Source organism: Mizuhopecten yessoensis, unplaced genomic scaffold (genome assembly GCF_002113885.1).
Source record: "Mizuhopecten yessoensis strain PY_sf001 unplaced genomic scaffold, ASM211388v2 scaffold716323, whole genome shotgun sequence".
NCBI lineage: Eukaryota > Metazoa > Mollusca > Bivalvia > Pectinida > Pectinidae > Mizuhopecten > Mizuhopecten yessoensis.
Window position 1 is genome coordinate 693,255 of NW_018480059.1, and position 17,872 is coordinate 711,126.

General features: G+C 33.9%; 1 protein-coding gene across 2 annotated transcripts in view; it reads right to left on the reverse strand.

The window, feature by feature from the left end:
* Positions 1 to 4,373: 4,373 nt before the first annotated feature.
* The window catches only part of LOC110443043 (fibril-forming collagen alpha chain-like), a 29,556-nt gene continuing 16,057 nt past the window's right edge, over positions 4,374 to 17,872 (reverse strand). For both annotated transcript variants that reach the window (XM_021487000.1, XM_021486999.1), the window contains exons 23-49: positions 17,632 to 17,730; positions 17,060 to 17,158; positions 16,780 to 16,833; positions 16,386 to 16,439; positions 15,732 to 15,950; positions 14,921 to 14,974; positions 14,599 to 14,652; positions 14,175 to 14,336; positions 13,815 to 13,922; positions 13,536 to 13,643; positions 13,255 to 13,362; positions 12,266 to 12,373; positions 11,279 to 11,332; positions 11,112 to 11,165; positions 10,472 to 10,525; positions 10,100 to 10,153; positions 9,716 to 9,769; positions 8,956 to 9,027; positions 8,617 to 8,652; positions 8,156 to 8,200; positions 7,720 to 7,773; positions 7,472 to 7,492; positions 7,102 to 7,246; positions 6,605 to 6,708; positions 6,245 to 6,289; positions 5,676 to 5,888; positions 4,374 to 5,381 (exon numbers count right to left, since the gene is read on the reverse strand). In XM_021487000.1, the coding sequence (XP_021342675.1) occupies positions 5,226 to 5,381; positions 5,676 to 5,888; positions 6,245 to 6,289; positions 6,605 to 6,708; positions 7,102 to 7,246; positions 7,472 to 7,492; positions 7,720 to 7,773; positions 8,156 to 8,200; positions 8,617 to 8,652; positions 8,956 to 9,027; positions 9,716 to 9,769; positions 10,100 to 10,153; positions 10,472 to 10,525; positions 11,112 to 11,165; positions 11,279 to 11,332; positions 12,266 to 12,373; positions 13,255 to 13,362; positions 13,536 to 13,643; positions 13,815 to 13,922; positions 14,175 to 14,336; positions 14,599 to 14,652; positions 14,921 to 14,974; positions 15,732 to 15,950; positions 16,386 to 16,439; positions 16,780 to 16,833; positions 17,060 to 17,158; positions 17,632 to 17,730 (2,388 nt within the window). In that variant the 3' untranslated portion in view covers positions 4,374 to 5,225. The remainder of the gene's footprint in view (positions 5,382 to 5,675; positions 5,889 to 6,244; positions 6,290 to 6,604; positions 6,709 to 7,101; positions 7,247 to 7,471; positions 7,493 to 7,719; positions 7,774 to 8,155; positions 8,201 to 8,616; positions 8,653 to 8,955; positions 9,028 to 9,715; positions 9,770 to 10,099; positions 10,154 to 10,471; positions 10,526 to 11,111; positions 11,166 to 11,278; positions 11,333 to 12,265; positions 12,374 to 13,254; positions 13,363 to 13,535; positions 13,644 to 13,814; positions 13,923 to 14,174; positions 14,337 to 14,598; positions 14,653 to 14,920; positions 14,975 to 15,731; positions 15,951 to 16,385; positions 16,440 to 16,779; positions 16,834 to 17,059; positions 17,159 to 17,631; positions 17,731 to 17,872) is intronic.

Consider the following 17,872-nt stretch of genomic DNA (forward strand, 5'->3'; position numbering starts at 1 on the left):
CCCTCGGTTGCAATTTCCTTATCCTACATCCCTGGTGATGAAAGAGTCTTATGATGCCTTTTAATAGAATATCCGGAATTGACCGTTTTGTGAATTATGGTATTCCGTCTCCGTAAATTATGTCTATGTTTTGCTGTGGACTTCCTGTTTCCGGAAATAAAATGAAAAGTTGAAGAGTGAAGCTGTTTCGATTCATTTCTTAATAATCCTCTTATATCGAAAACCTAGTACAAAGGATATTATATCAATTGTTTAACCTAGATGAAATCAGACGGCATCAACAATGCAGAAGAGCAGAGTTTTTGTTTAGTTATCACACAACAGTTTACATACGTAACTTTCAAAATTACTGACCATGAGTACTTATTTATATTTAAATATTTTGATGATTTTTGACCTCTTTGATATTTGTAAATGGAGAGAGAAAATCATAAAATAGGAAAAAGTCGTCTAATTTGAATGCCAAAGGCTTTGTTTAATGTATTTTATTTAATAATGTCACTTTGATCTTAGATTTGAGAAGGTCTGTGTGTATTTTGTGTTTAAAATTTTTTATAAAAGGTTTTATTCTGATACATATCAGGTGTAACATGTAAATACAATGCAATTAAAAGGACTAATAATATTAAATATATAATGCAGAGGCTATTTTGAGAATGGGTTAAAGCAAACAATGACCAAGAAATTGTGGATTGATTGGAACAAATGGAAAAGCATATGTGTGTTTATGTATTTGCGATGTTGAAAGAAATTAAACATCATCATTTAATCCATATGGACTTTTAATAAAATAAGTAAAGACGTTTTCAAACAGGTAAATTTCGCTTTCAAACATAACCCTGGCAGTTATTTTTCCCCTTTTGTTCAGTCTATAAATAAATCACGCACAACCTATGGCAGAATGAGACCTGTACATATGACATTTATGAAAAATCTGTCAGTTTCTTCTTGAGAATGGCGAAACCAAGCTTAAACTTTCCAATCAAAGATGGTTTTGGATGAATATAATAATTTTTGGTTTCCATTGTATAAGAATATAAAAATATGTCTTTTAAAGCTTGAAATATTTAGTTCGGTATACAAATATGGCTTACCTTACCGAAATAGCCTTCAAAATTATTTTTTATTTTATTTTTTTATATTAATATTCATATCAACGAAAAGCAAACAAATATAGCATGGGCTTCATCTTGCAGGGAAATCATATCAGGTGGGGCGAGAATTGTAATGTATTTAAGATGTATATGTAAAACACACTTAACAAATCAGTAATCAATCTCGGTATGTAGATTTGATCGAAGGCAAATATCAAGCGATATCAGAAGAGTATCTTTGCCCAATCTTTCAGCTTGATATGTGATACATTAACGGGTGAGATATATGTAGGACTATAATCTGTCGAAGTGCTATACATACATACGGGACACGTCTTAAAGCTTCGTTAATGTTTCGAGGCCATTTTTTCACACATCAATCTCCAACTTGGTTTCGAGGTGTTTTATTGCCAAAAAGGATCACATATTCTGATTTCGCTTAATTTCATGGTCATTTTCAATATGAAGACGCCTCGATATCTGTAGAAGTCTATGTACACAAGTGACACGCCGTGGATCATAAAAAGAAGTTATAATTACTCATTTTGTTCCCTTTTAGGTATCTGAATATTTGTATATACTTATTCCTAGTCATGAAACTAGCAAATCTATTAATGTTGAAGGCTGATTTAGTATTGAAAAGGAAGTATCTGACTATGCTTCATTAAAAGTGCAGATCCATACAAACATGTGACACGACGTTTGTCGTAAATATTGAATATCATATGATACGTGTAAATGAGTTCGCCTGAAGCAGCCAAAGAAGGCAGAGACGCCTAGCGGTCAGTCGTGTTTTTTTTTGTTTTGTTTTTATTTTGTTCTTATCATTTTTTATATATATATTTAAAGAAACTTTTGTCATTTTATTTTTCAATTGAGGAGAAACTTAGAAACTCTTGTCGGTTTTTTTTTTTTTTTATACCAGGGAGTTACTAAGAACCTTGTTATAACATTTGTTTTTATATATATACATATGTGATAATTAAGATTAAATATCCATGTGGAGTAGTTTTTTTTCATCTTTACTGTTCTCTTTATATATCAAAGTGAAACTAAGTGAACATGTGTAGTATAGTTTTATCAATAATATACCTTGTGATGTCGCTTACTTTAGTTAGTATTTTCAAAGATATAAACAGATCATCAGGTTCAGCAGGCCACAGCTCGTGGGAATGGACAAAGAACATGATTTCTTCTTAATACACCTTTTGCTATCGATCTCCATTTTTTATGGTGTCAATGTTGTTTATAGTAACACGATCAAACATAAAGTGAATATTCCATCTCCAGCATTTCCAACCTTTTTTCCCGATTAGAAATGTAAATGAGGCTCAGCAGATACCCTTTATGTTGCAAGGAGATTCCAGAAACGCTTTTCATGAAATGAAAATTGAATGTTCGAATGTCTCACGAAGAGGAAATAACTTCTAATACCTTAGTTATACATCAAAGTTCGATTTCAGACAGGTTTTGTAACTATATTAATACGTAAAGTACATGTTTACAAGCATCATGTAGAAAAAAGGATAACAAACAGTATCTCCATATTCTGAATGTGTATACAATAAGAAATTTGGAAATAAATAAGAAAGAAGTAATAATTCCGCGCTTAATTTGAAATTAATGCTTGGGAGACGATATTCCGCCCACAATACTAAGGTAGTGCTGCTCGGGTATTTGAAGCGATTTCATTCTCATTAGTGACAAGAAATATTTCAGAATCGATTGATACTGGTTTCCACACACAATTGAGTTTGTCTTTTTATTTTGCAGTAACAATGTCTTTTTTTACACCTTTCGCACTAGAAAACGTAATGGGAAAATGTACGTAAGAAAGCTAACCGATGGTAAGTACTGATAGAGAGAATATAGTAAAAGGCACAAACCTTAACAAGATAAGCCTTTAGACCGATATCAGGGTATTCGATATAACCAAGTCGACCTACATAAACACGAACTGCCAGGCGATTTGATATAAACTTCGAGTGAACGTGGTGTTCCTACTCACGATAACCTATTATAAAATCATAGCTGCTTTTCTTCTACATCTTTATTCAGTTGATATCTTGATCTCATGTGATTTTATTCATGATCGCCTCACGATCAACACGAACAGTTCTAAATCTAAAAGCATACTGAAAGCGGTATATATATGGTAACCATGTTGACTAGGGTTTTGCTCGAATAACACGGTAACCAAGTTTCAAACGAATTAACAAGAACCTAATTAAAACCTCAGTTGACATTCCTGTTAGTACTCACAAATTGTATTGTAAAAGTTGCACTTTACTCCACATTATCTCTATGTCAAATCGAGTCTCGACATAAAACAAATAAGATGAAATATAGGAGTCAAACCCTCCCTTTTACCTCAGTTGAAACGGCTTAACTTACCTTATCAATGTTTATTTCATTCCCGTTATCGACCTTTTTAAGCAGTCATCTTCATTTTTCTTGATACTATCTTTAAAGGCAGGAAACTGCCTAACGATAGACGGCAATTTAATTGTATTTCCATACGTCTCGGCATATAATATTGGTCAGTTATATGCCATTACCTTCAGTAAAAAAATGTCTACTTCACAAGATAAAAAGTAGGATTCTCTGTGACTAGAAGTGCTGAGCAGTACATGCTCACGCTACTTTACGTTCCTTTATAAATGGTGCAACTTTTGTAATGAAAACTATTAAAATACAATAATAGTTCTTCTGTGGCCTCAAAATCAATTCAAATAAACATTTCCGTTATTTTTTAGAATAAAAAGTCGCCAAAGTGATGTTTTAAATCTTAATTCCATTCTGAATGTAGGCGTTAATGTCTTAGATTTCAAGTGATAATTCCGGACGCTGATGAGTTCACTGCCAAGACCATCCGGTATCCCGTTTTGTTGTAGTTCGATGTATTAGAACATCTAGGATTGGGTAATCAAAGAAATGCAAATTTTGAAACGAATGGTGAATCGTGTACACTTAAATCAATACCAGGATTTAGATTTGGTAAAATATATCAACATCGATATATCCTTCCTTATTTTGTAAATCACATATAAAATGCAGCAGGGTATATATGCTGTTTTCATGCAAGACATTTCGCAAGGACAGTCTCGTATAAAATGGTACATTGGTATGATAACGTTCTGTGTATATCTCCCGGATACATTTTAATTCAGCTGTTAAGTAGGTTGACCCCAAAAACAGGAAACATGTACAGATTATATGTGATTCACTTTAATATGTAAAGGATTTTTGCAGCTATGAACATAATAACACCAACACATATCAACTTAATAAAATTTATTTTGTTCCCCGTTAGCTACTGTTTAGTGTTTGAAATGACGTCGCATAAAAAAATTGATGATAATGATGAAAATATGAGAGGTAGAAAAATATAGTATGTGAGTTTTGACCCTAATTAGAATTTAAATAATGACACTTTCATAGAGTGCCAATATTACACCAACACAGTAGTAATATATTGTTAACACCTCCTGAGGCAAGAAGTGTTTTATCCCTTTACATATACATGTATTTGTATAATTCCCTGTTTATAAATCTAAACAGGAATCACATTGTATTCCCCTATAAATATGCATAGACAGGAAGGAAAGACGATGAAACAGTGATAGTTACATATGGACGGATGTGATAAGGTTATCTCCCTTTATCAGAAAAAGAGAACATATAACATGGTTTATCAAATTGCTATGGTTGCCCTTATTATATTCCAATTTGCCATGAATTTGAATTTTCGTAAATATGTCAAATGATATTAACCGACTATGTGTTCTCTTGTTCTTAAATGAATAAGTATCACCAATTCAGCACGTATTCACTCATTTGCTCATATTTACACACATTTGCTCATATTTTATTTCTTCCGAAGAAAAAATGGTCCCGTATTATTTCACTTTTGTTACCCATTGTTCTTCAATGGAGATGTTAAGTAGGTATCGCCATGATTTACCATAGTGTTTCGAGACTCAGTATTATGTATCACACCATCTATCTGGAGATGGTCTATATTCGATTTGTATACCAAATGTGTAGATTCTGCCACGATTTCAAGTACCAAACGTCTGCCATGATTTCAAGCAAAAGTTTAAAAGAATGAAATTTGATTTATCAATTTAATTAGTTCTTTCTGAAGCAAACTTCGCCTAATTCTATTTTAAACTCCTTATTGCTACCGGTAATATCATTTGCATTAATGTCTACATCTACTATTGGCAGTGCCGAAGCCCTCCTTGACACAAAGCTGAATACCTTCCTTCCCCATTGGCCGGGTATCTGCAAAAACAGACAATATCAGTGATTAGTTTATAACGTTCAATTAAAAGAAATACTTCACAATATTTTAAAAAGAAATTATACAATTTCGTTTAAATTATGAAAAGTCAATCATTTATTAAATGATACAAAAACAATTATCAAATGATTTAGGATGTTTCGTATATTAGTAACTTGAAAGAATTATGTAACAATTTAAAACTTTATAGAAACAATTGTATTGAAACTATTCATATCAATTTGTCTTTATTTTTACCGTGAGGCTATTTTTAATCATGTGATAAAATTACTAACATTGCAGTTATCCTCGTCTATCTTAACATCAACATGGCGGGGCTTAGCACCGTTAGGCTTGTTGGCCATGACATCAATGCCTTGGAAGGTTTCAAAGGAGGTGGTGGCGAGGTGTATATCGTGATTTAGACACTTGTATGTAATAGTTTGTCGTGCTTCCTCACTGGCCAATTGTAAACTACTGAGCTGCGTATTATCGGCTTTGTAATAGAACTGGAAATAAACATAGAAAAAGAAAAGAATATTATACAGTCTATACTTTTTTTTTATTGAAATTCAAAGTTATCCGTGTTCTTAATGCGAAAAGCTGAAATAACTGATCAACATTCAAACACTGGGTATACATGTATCCGTTTTCGATTTATGATAACCAAATGCATGAGAACTTTAATACAATCTAACCTGGTTCAAACACTTCATATGGTATTAACATGTGTAATAGAAGACAATAAAATTCAATCAAAAATGAATGTTGGTTAATTTTTTATGTTTTGATTTGTTCTAAGATCATCCGACATATGTTGAAAGGAATGACGAGAATCATTGTTGATATAAATTGATTTGCTTACCTCTTTTATGCTATCAATGAATGATTCAACGGTATCCCATGTTAACTGTAATAGCAATATATGAATAAGGTAAAATCAAATCTCGGAGGATTCAACAACCGTTGCCGTTTATTTTTTGCACCAGTAGATTTAGTATTTATCACTGCCGTAAATTACAGATATTGTATGTTTTTGCAAGTCACTTTGTGTTTTTATGATTCATTATGTAATAAAACACTGCTACTAAAACAAACATTTATTACTTAAAAAAAACCCACCATGATATAACAAAATGAACATACAGTTGCAGATATTATTATGTTGTAACAGGGAAAAACTTACGCTAGAAGGACAGTTTAAAAATTGTTTATATATAAATACCTCATTAATTCCCGGTGTTATACATGTCTCTCTCTCCTCAAACCTACAGTATGCTCTGATTGCGTTATTAATCTCCATACCATCGGGGTCGATCATGAAAAACCCTTGAAATACAAAATGAAAACAAATGAAAAATTATAAGCGATGAAGTGAATGTTTGAGATTAAGCTTGGTTTCTTCAATGTCCACATACGCAGAAGGAAACATGATTCGAACTCAAAAAATATAAAACTTGGTAAAATATAAGTCACGGAAATAATAAAACAAGATGTGATGGAAAGGTAGGCGTTTTATATTTTATATACGTTCTCAAAATAAGAATCGGGAGTTATGACAACAAAACCACTAGTAAGCATAATAAAAAACGTCGATATTCATGTCGCATGAAAATAAAATATATCTTAATGAGACAATGTATATTTATAATGGAATACATTTGTTTAGACAGGTTTTGGTTAATTTGGGTCTGAATTAAGTGCCCGTTTGTCTATTCTAACCGTTTTTGAGTTGTGCTCTAGCCTCTTCAGTCTGAGTATCATATAATTGGGCGCAATCTCGGGCAGGTGCATCCTTGGATCCGTCTGGTACAACTAAACGGGAGATGGAATCCTGTAAGCTTGTCAGGAATTTCGATGGGAGTGCCTTCAAATCCGAAATACATAAAACATTATTTTCTTGTATAACGTCTAAACTATATTTTGTTGAAATGCTTCTGATTCACATTGATTTTAAAAAAATGTGATATTTTAGAACAGTTCTACAAAAATGGCCATCTATAATGTTCACAGTAAGATCATTTGCTTTTCTATTGCCAATTAATTGGTCTAAGTACTCGGATTATGTTTCTGGCTTCGTGAGGTTACTTACCATAAGAGCTTGATCGTACATCTGTAATGAAAGGTTTTCAATCAAAAGTTAAGCATATTCACTAGGGCATTTAATTATTAACATAATTCTTATCAAAATATTTCACAGGAAAAAAAATAAAAGTTGAAACATGTTACAGACGGTTGTTTTGAAAACAATATTTCGTAGGAATTATAATAATAGATAAGTTCTTGATATTTTATTTTGATTGTTTCTTAACTTAAATAAACAACTTTCAGTTCACTTACCCAGTCACCTCCTTTAGATGATGTTTGTGGGCTTGGCCTTGCCATGGCGTATCCCTATAAATCGTAAATCAACAGTAATTGCTTTAAGAAAACAAAATTGATTGATGTTAAGATGTTTTCCCATATTTTGTATTTATAACAATATCTATTCCAATATCTCATAGAATCATGTATTTTTTTCAACACGACAGAGAAACAATAATGAAACAGTTGTTTGAGTTAAAGTATTGTGCAAATATCATTAATAAACACGCAATACACAATCGACGGCTTTCGGATAAACCCTTTTTTTACCTCTTTAATTTATTTATTTTATTTTAGCACTTAAATTAATCGCGTTTACTTTTATCTTTTTGCATCTAGATTTCTAGTTTTGGTTTTGTTATTGTATGTTTATGATATGGCATGTTAGTTTTTATAAACTCTCCGTACTTACTGGAGGTCCTGGTGCTCCACGGGGCCCTTGTGGTCCAGCTGGACCCTGCAATATTATAAATCGATGATGCAAAAAGGAAAAATATACTTATTTGTTTAATAAAACGTATACATGTACCAATTAATGAAAAAAATATTTTTTGGATGCATTGAAAAAACACTCATTATCTGGGAATAGTATTTGGATATATACTCATATTGGACTAAAAACATAAGCATGTTACGTTACATTACTTCTATGTTAAGATTTTGGCAAAGTTCTTTTACATCAACTCTCAGTCAAACTCTCTTAAAATAGGGATTGAACCTTAGTTGGCAAACCAGTAGCGATTTCATTGTAGGGATTACAAATGAAGATGAACAAAACATGTGTTCAAACACACTTATTTGAGTAACCTTTAAAGAAATGAAATTGTATAATTTGAGGTACAATGTATATTTGTAGACTGTTTTATTACTCACGGAATCACCATCATTTCCGGATGGTCCTCGAGGTCCCTTTAAAAAGAAAAAAGAAATTGATTAAGCTGACTTTAATGCATCTTACCAAGGCATGTTAAATAAAGATTAAATTCTTCTTCAGCATATAAGTTAATTATGAATATCTCTCATATTTTTCTTAGATCGATGTATCTGTTGTATCTTGTAAATTGTTCCTAAAAAATCCGGGACGCTTGTATTTTCGAAAATATACAATTATAGTGAGGCGAAAAGTTTAGCTTCTGAAAAGATTCTACGTTATTCTTAGCCTTCAAATAGTTTTTCTATATTGGGTTTAATATTTACAACAGGAATACTTACCTGTGGTCCTGGTAATCCGACGGCACCTGGCTCTCCATCACGGCCACTAGATCCACGCTGTCCTGCGTTTCCCTAAAGATAAAATCAGAGTTACGTAACAAAGGTAGAAAATAAATCAACATTGATTTGCATTAACTTTTGTTTCTTTTTTGTAAACACGTTTTTCTTTTCCAAAAATTATTGTAAATCCTTTAATTTTTACTCGAATCAACAACAGAAGGCAATACTGACTTTAGCACATAAAACATCTATAGAGTATCACTGTATTTACAACCCTTGCGTTAATGTAGAACAGAATACACAATAGTGTTCGGTATATCATTAGCATCTAACATTTAGAACGAGCGGTTATTTGAATAATTCATTGTATAGCAAGCGTATATAAAGTCCAAACCTATCATAATTTGGTAATGCTATAATTAGAACAAGTTTTGCATTTAAAGATATCTTAAGTTCTGCTTAAAGAACCATACTGACATGATTGTATTCATTGAGATAATAAGCAACTGTTTCAATAATTAGTTTATAAAATACGAATAAACCAACCACGACATCAGGTTATGTTTTATTTCATTTTTTTACTGTAATGTATTTTTGATAGTATATTATATAACAAATTTAATTTGAAAGGTGATGCCAATGTACAGGCCAACAGTTAGTTCCTTATCGCATAGAAATTATTTGTTTATTTGTATTTACGTTTTCAGCACCTATCGCATTCTTTAACGTGCTAAGTCATCAATTATAAAATTATACTTACTGGTTGTCCTGGGGGTCCTGGAGGTCCAGCATGTCCCATATCACCTGGATTTCCCTATCCGACAAAAATATAACTTCAGTAAAATATGTGTATCGAAAATATTTATCATTAATAGCCAGGGTAACATAATAGTTCATCGGTGAATGAACGGGTTTGAATACGTATAATCAATAGTAATTTAAAACAGTAGAAGCCGAATTCAACAGATGAATACACAGATGAATAAATATCAAGGCATATGTGTAGTTTTGAGTAATGTTAAACTTTGTAGCACTTTTTTTCGCGCTTGTAACAATTTTGGCTGGATTTTTAGTTTCACTTTTCCATAGATAGCCAAATATTGCAACTCCAAAAAGGTAACAATCAAATAGCATATAAACATACCTGTGGTCCAGGAAGTCCCTGTCCACCTGGCAGACCTGGCCATCCCTTATCTCCCTACACAGAAAACATCACTGGATTAAAGTACTATACTTGGATTGCATACATGTTAGTATTCGACCAATTTGATATTGACGGAATAAATTTCGTGACATTTAGTATGCTAAAATATTACTGAAAATCATATTTCATTTATAAATTATATATTTGCGATTGCGCTTGCGTTGAAAAAATATTGCCAGGTAATGTTAGTGAGAACTTGTTCATCAGATTATAGTTGTTATTTAATAAGTTTTTACATTAAACTACACTACTATTTTAAATATGCAAATGATGCTATATCTCTATATATTGTCTACAAAAAAGTGTCCATACCCTTGCGCCTGGTGCGCCCGAGTCTCCCTTGTCTCCTTGAGCTCCTGCTGGTCCCTGTGAAGTGGAATAAGTAAAAACGTTACACAGTTCATAATACTTCAAACAAGCTTTTCAGAATTTTAATTTGAGTAATTTTGTAATTTTATGCATATTCCGAAAAAGTACAGAAACGTAAGTTTATACATATTGCATATAATTTTGCACATACTTATTCATATATTTACATATTTAAAACCGTAAAACCTACAAAAACAAAGAGTTTCCTTCGTAACTAAAATATAAATAATGTCATTCAAATGAGGAGGTGGTACAATTCTTTGTTTTCGTATAAAATAAAATAATTTACGCCAGGTTTTGATATAGTACTAAGTGATCAAGGGCGTCAGCAAAGTGTACATAAAATACCATGGATTCAATTACAGGTATTATTGATATAGATAAATGTTCATATTTAAAAAATCTTATTTATTACTGTTATATACTTCATAACATAGCCAATGGTAATGATTAAGAACATATATCGACTTGAATTTACTTATCTAAACTATATTGATAATTTAATCTAAACACATTGTTCAGCCTAAATTCAATCACCGGTGAAGAATTGTGCTGTCAATTACACAGACCCCTAATAACTCACCGAATGTCCAATTTGTCCTGGTGCTCCGACTGGGCCACTCTCTCCTGGCGCTCCCTAAAATATTGGTAATTATAATATCAATAGTGTTACTATTTGGTATTGTAAAAGAAATAACAAAATAACATTAAATTCACGGCATAGACAGAGAGACATACGTATGAACTTACCCTTTCTCCTCTTTCCCCTTGTTCTCCTGTAGAACCGCTTGCTCCCATTGATCCCTGAAAATCATTACACAAAATTATTTACAGGAAGATAATAGGATGATTTTTTTTTTATCTTTAATTTAAAAAAAACCTAGCAAAACACAAGATATTTTAAATTCAAATTGCAGCATAAGTTCATTGTCAGTGTAAGAATTAAGGAAGGTAAAACGTGATTGACAAAATTCACCGATGGCAAATTGTTTATAGTTGATAGTATGTAGTAGAGTTGTTTGAACAATGTTATTACAGTAAATGTTACCTCCTTCAATATGAAAAAGAAATATTCAGACTGAAAAGTTTATAAAACATCTACACAACAAAATTTGAAACTTGCCTTTTCTACATGAGATCAGCAGTTTTTATTTTAGAAAATAGTTGTCTCCTTAGTTTTAAATGATAGAAAGCTCGAAAAATAGGAGCTGTTATTGGGCAAAATTATTTTTGTTCAAATTACTGACAAACGATATATATCATCAATGCTATTTTCAGTTATCATTTAAGAAGAAGAATATACGACATCCACCTGATAGGTAAGTAACAATATGTCCTCGTTATTTCGAAATGCTCCTGAGGAATTATCTTTCACAAAACGAAACAATCAGTGGAGGATTCGAAAGCAATTATTAGCTCAGTGATATCAGTAGCCTGCAGCGTCATCCATTGGACTTACCTATTACAATACAGATAATTATGAAATGGTTTGATCTTTTTTAGCAGAGATTTTGAGTGTCTCATCAAACAAAGTGGATGACTTATGGTTCAGGGTCAGATTAAGAGTAATTGGGGAAACGTCTGTTTTATTTGTGTTACAAGCAGTGATTAAATGTATGCATATCGCCTTAAATACGGTGGGTTCCATAATTACTTAGATTATGTCCTTTACTCAATAAACAGAATATGAAAGAATAGTGGAGGTGGAAAAGGAATACACCCGTAATGTGATATAACCTGTGGTCCAGGGGGGCCTTGAATTCCATTTGAGCCCAACGGTCCTCTATCTCCCTTTGCACCAGAGTAGCCTGGGGGTCCCATGTTGCCATCCATACCAGGAACTCCCTGAAATTAAAAATACCAACTTGGTAAGGACATCACTTCGCAATTCTGTATGTGTTTGTTTTCTTCATCTGAAGAACCCTAAGTGATTCTTAAATGTCCTATTCGGGAACAGCATCAGTAATTCACAAAGTATCAAGCGGCTTGTTGCATACTACTCTTGTGTAGCCAGGTGTTCAAATACAACATTCAAATCATGGCACGTAATAGCAGTGTCAAGGAATGTATGTATGTGCACGTGCGGCACGGACCACCCGTCCAAATCCCAGTCACCGCCGTCTCCCTACATCACTCTGACTTTACCTCTCGATGGGAACACACGGAACCATCGAGAGCACAATCCAGTCACATTAACCTTGCTCTGAATGTTCCTGGTAAGTATTTGTGTGTAAGTATGAAAGAGAATAATTAAAACATAATAACCAAAAACGTAACAGCAGAAGGCAGAGTTAAATTATAAAGTAACAAGTAAAAGCATCTAGTGGTGCTAACATAACTGTATAATGATTTAGAAATTGCTTTATAGTTAAATGGAATTCTATAGTTCAAGCCAATAAAATTCACGACTACATATCAAACAAACTAAATTCAAACAGAGATCATTGTAAAGTAACGATTCTGATTGTAAAAGAAAGAAAAATGTTGAAAACGGATCTAATTGTAAAATAAAGATTCTGACTGTAAAGAAATTTTGATGTTGACAACGGCTCTAATAGTAAAAGATAAGTTGATGTTGACAACAAATCTGATTGAAGCATAATGGTCTGATCACCATTCTATTGACAACACACACAAATATGTCTTACAACTATGCCAACAAATACAAAGTGACTGATATTTTATTTTAATAACACATTTTGGAATTCTACAAAATTGTTACATACTGTCTCTCCGGGCAGACCAGGGTATCCGGCGGTTCCCATTGGTCCTGGTGAGCCTGGTGGTCCTGGGATACCGTCTTGACCGTCTTTTCCTGAATTACCTGTCGGACCCTGGTAAATTAAGATACGATGATAATTTTATGATATGTGGAATCATCTGTACGAAAAGTTAATTTGGCAACTAAGAAATTAACTTTGCTTAGGCTTACTGCTGATGACAATCATCAAAAAAAAAATCCGGCATATATGCTTATGAAATGCTATTGTTTAATGATGGTACGAACCTGTGGTCCAGCTTCTCCCTGGGGTCCAATCTCTCCTGGCATTCCGGGGAATCCTGGTCCACCTCTCTCTCCCTGGGGTCCAGTAGGCCCGGTACCTCCTTGCGCTCCCTGTGATGTTATGTTACAAAGACAATTCAATGATTTGTGTTGCGTAGACTTGTATTTCTCTCTGACTGTTATATTTATATTGATTCCTGATATGTGATTTAAATATGTTATTTAGCTGGTCTATACTTAGTTAGCTCTCTTAATTGTGGAATTCACATTAGGAACACTTACAATTTGTCCGTCGCTTCCTCTGTCGCCAGGTGATCCATCTGCTCCTGGGAAGCCATTAGTGCCTGTGGGACCCGGAGGTCCTGGTGGTCCGATTTCTCCACGATCTCCCTTGAAGAAATTTTGTGGCATGAACTTATGTAGAAAATGATTTCATTTTCTTTCGTACTTACTGTATATATTGAAAGAAAAAATAGAGAAATTAAAATCTTTGTGTGATTCAACGAGACGCAATTGAGACGCACATCAACATTTTCCCGAAACAACAATCTAAACGAGGATTTGTGCCTCGAGTCATTGAGCTGGGTTAAATCCGTAGAAAATAGATGTATATTTAAAGTTAAAGGGTGACTTGCTGTTTACCTGCTCTCCTGCCCTACCGCCTGGTCCAGCCATTCCGGTGTTACCCTTCTCTCCTGTTAAGCCGGTGGGTCCTGGCCTTCCAGGAGCCCCAGGGGATCCAGCCATTCCCATAGAGCCAGTCTCTCCGGTAGACCCCGGTGCACCGTTAAGTCCATCATTGCCCTAAAAGAATAGGCATAAATACGGAAATATATACAATCTCCCCGTAGGCTGAATGCTAAAAAACGTATTATTATGTTGAACTGATATCATCTACAGGCTATATTGCTATCAATAGCATTAACGAATTTCAGTAATTTGATGTTAATACAATATTGTTATGTTGCGTCTTACTAAAAGGACTTTTGTTTCAAGCAATGCATTTATTACATCAAAAAACTTGATAAATAAATATTTAAAAGAAAGTAGATAGGTATATACTTACTGTTTCTCCGGTAGCTCCGGGCTCCCCTGGGTATCCTCTCGGGCCTGGGTCACCCTAAAACGCGAAATAACATATTATACGTATACTGATATAATTATTTCGTCTTAACTAATATCGAAAGACTATTTTACATTGTCATATCTGTCATTTTGCGAACCCCAGTTCCTACTAGGTAATCAATTATAGGTTTAATTCAGTTCATCTTTTCTCTTTCAGTTAATGATATTGAGAAATTGAGAAAAAAACTAAGGCAACACCCCATAAAAAACATAAAAACTTAATATATATTACTGATATTAAGAGAACACGAAAAATGACTTACACGTGGTCCACTTTTGCCTGAGTCTCCTTCAGGTCCGCTCTCGCCCGCCGGTCCCTAAAGAACAAAAGTCAGGACATGTGATCAACAACAGTATAGCAAAAACGAATGAAGCATACTGAGCTGACAGGTATTTGATATCATAACCAGAATACTTATATCAAAGATATTTGCATTCCTGAAAACAATTTGTACATGAACTGTAAACAGTGTAACCAATATTCAGAGATGCACCTTCAGGAAGTTCATAACAAAGTCTGTTTTTGCATTTCTCTTCTATTGAAAGTCATACACGCTTATGCTGCAATCACAGTCATTTCCTTGAGTACAGCACTACTGGAAATTCAATTATTATAAGATTTAGATGTTTTTCTAACGACTTGAGCATTTGTCTAGTTAGTCGTCTACTGCAAGCTATTCCGAAAGGCTGAGGTTGTAGAAGAACATATTGAGTTTTGATTCCGAATGTCGCTGGTTCTTTGATCAGACATATATAACACTAGTGTTTATACTATATAATTATATTTTAGGTATTAAATGTGAACTTAGCTTGCAATAGTTTCCAGTGTTCTGTATGTTTTCCTCTTGTATGACAACCTGTGACTTTTCGCCATCAAACTATGTTGCCTCTTGCTTAATACAGAATCAGCTATGTGTAATATGAAAATAACTGCGATTGGAAATTTTAACATTGGTCACTTAATACAGGTGGTCTCTTATTATAATTGGTCTTTCGAGCAGGTTTGGCTGTACCTAAAACTACCCGCCATTACTTGGAAGGTTCGCACATATATGTATACTATTATGAACATACTGGTGGTCCAATTGGTCCCAATGCTCCTGGTGCTCCAGCGTATCCTCTTGATCCCCCCTCTCCGGGTTCTCCTGATGCTCCGGCCTCTCCAGGTGCTCCACGGTCTCCCTTCAATGGCATTGTGAGACTGGCAGGTCCGACAAGTCCGGGTGCGCCTGGTGCTCCCTGTTCTCCTGGTACACCTTGCAAACCTGGTGCTCCGACCCCTCCTGGTTCTCCCTGTCAAAATAATATTTGATTGTTGTCATTATATAGAGGGTCCCCAACGAGTGATGATCGGTTATCATGTTAATCTAACTCGGGTTAATTAGTTTTCAAATGATATAGAACACGAGGTTTATCGAGCGTCTTTTACAATTTGAAAAAATAGCCTGGTTTATATCTTATTCTGTCGTTTTCTTCACAATAGAGTTGTAATGTATTTTAGGATAACAGAATATCATTTAAAATAATGAATTTCCTGACATTTTTATGGGATTTGATGTTTCCTCAATACTAGGTTTGTAATTTTCGAATCAACTTTGATTTCTGATTTTGTCTTTTTGTATTGACTTTTAACGATGCTATAATTTTCCTGTTTTACGTTATACTGTCCGCACGCTGATTAGAACTTTTAAGTGTATCTGCATTTGAATTTGCAAATATATCACTTACCACAAAACCTTGTTTTCCATTCAGACCTGGCGGCCCAGATTCTCCTGGAAGTCCCTAAGAAAATAATCAACTATTTAAGTATCACATTTATATTAATTATATATGATATCCTGAAGTTGAAAACAATGCAATGGAAATACCGTAAAATACCCTAAAATGTTTAAAAACAAATAAACAAACAAACTAACAGCATGCTACAATATAGAATCAGTAATAGTTATAGGTATGCAATTGAATTGCGTTTGGGAGTTATCTCAAAAGCAGCAAATATTTGGGAAGAACTTGTTCATTCCTACCATCTACTTCGCAGTTATATTTGAAAAGGTAGAAGCAAAAGGATTGTACATATCTCAATTAAAACCTATGTTTGCACTGAACAGTAGATTTCACTCACTACAAGTCCCTGGGATCCGCTATCTCCGCGTTCTCCTGTTGCTCCCGGTGGTCCCTTTATACATAAAACATACAGATATAAGTGATTTGCGGCTTGATATTCTATTATGGTTTAAAATAAATGATACTTAAACGGCAAACTGTAGAGCAAGTTTAAAACATCCACGATGATATATATAACCGTAATAATTTAGTAGTCTGGCTGCACGTAATATGTCAAATGTTGCAAGGAATCGGCTTAATATCGGCTGATTAAGAAAACTAATAAGGGTTGTACTTACGAATTGTCCGACTTCTCCTGGTGGTCCCTCGCCTCCCCTCTCTCCTGGTGCACCAGTCGGTCCAGAAGGTCCAGGCTCTCCGGTGAACCCTCGGTCGCCCTATCGACCGAATGATTTAATTCATCAAATTAATAAACAAGTGTTGCAGCACTTAACAGTTGACATCACTGTGTAACGTTTTCACTAAGTATTTTACCATATTTTTAATATCAATTTTGCTTACCTACTCAATTAGATTTCATTTATACATTCATACCAATAGATCTATATTGAATGTTACATATCTCTCTTTGTACATGTACAAAGCGAACCGTATCTTATCCATACGAATGACACAGCTAAAACATTGTTATCTCTGAATTCACCAATATCAGTCAGTTTTCCACTTGCACAACTCAAAAAACTCCAATCAGTCCTCTTACTCTCAGCAAAATTAGTTAGAAGTGACAATTTACTTAGATAACCTGATATATCAAATTATTTATTGATTTAGAGATATATGCACATAGAATTCGATGTAACGAGATTCAATATGTAGCATGTTCACTTTCCACTTCGCTCAGATAACTTACTCTGCCTCCAGCCTCTCCAGGCACTCCGGGCTCTCCCATGATTCCTGGTTCTCCAGTCCTTCCAGACTCTCCTGGAGATCCTGCCTGCCCTGTTATTCCCTGGTAGTATTTAAAAAACATAGTCAATGTATGAGTTAGGACACATTTTCAAAACAATTGACATTTTCAGAAAACATTTTTGTAAAATGACAATCCTTTAGTAAATTGTGTAACCGTCGATAGAAATAGGAATACAAAATCG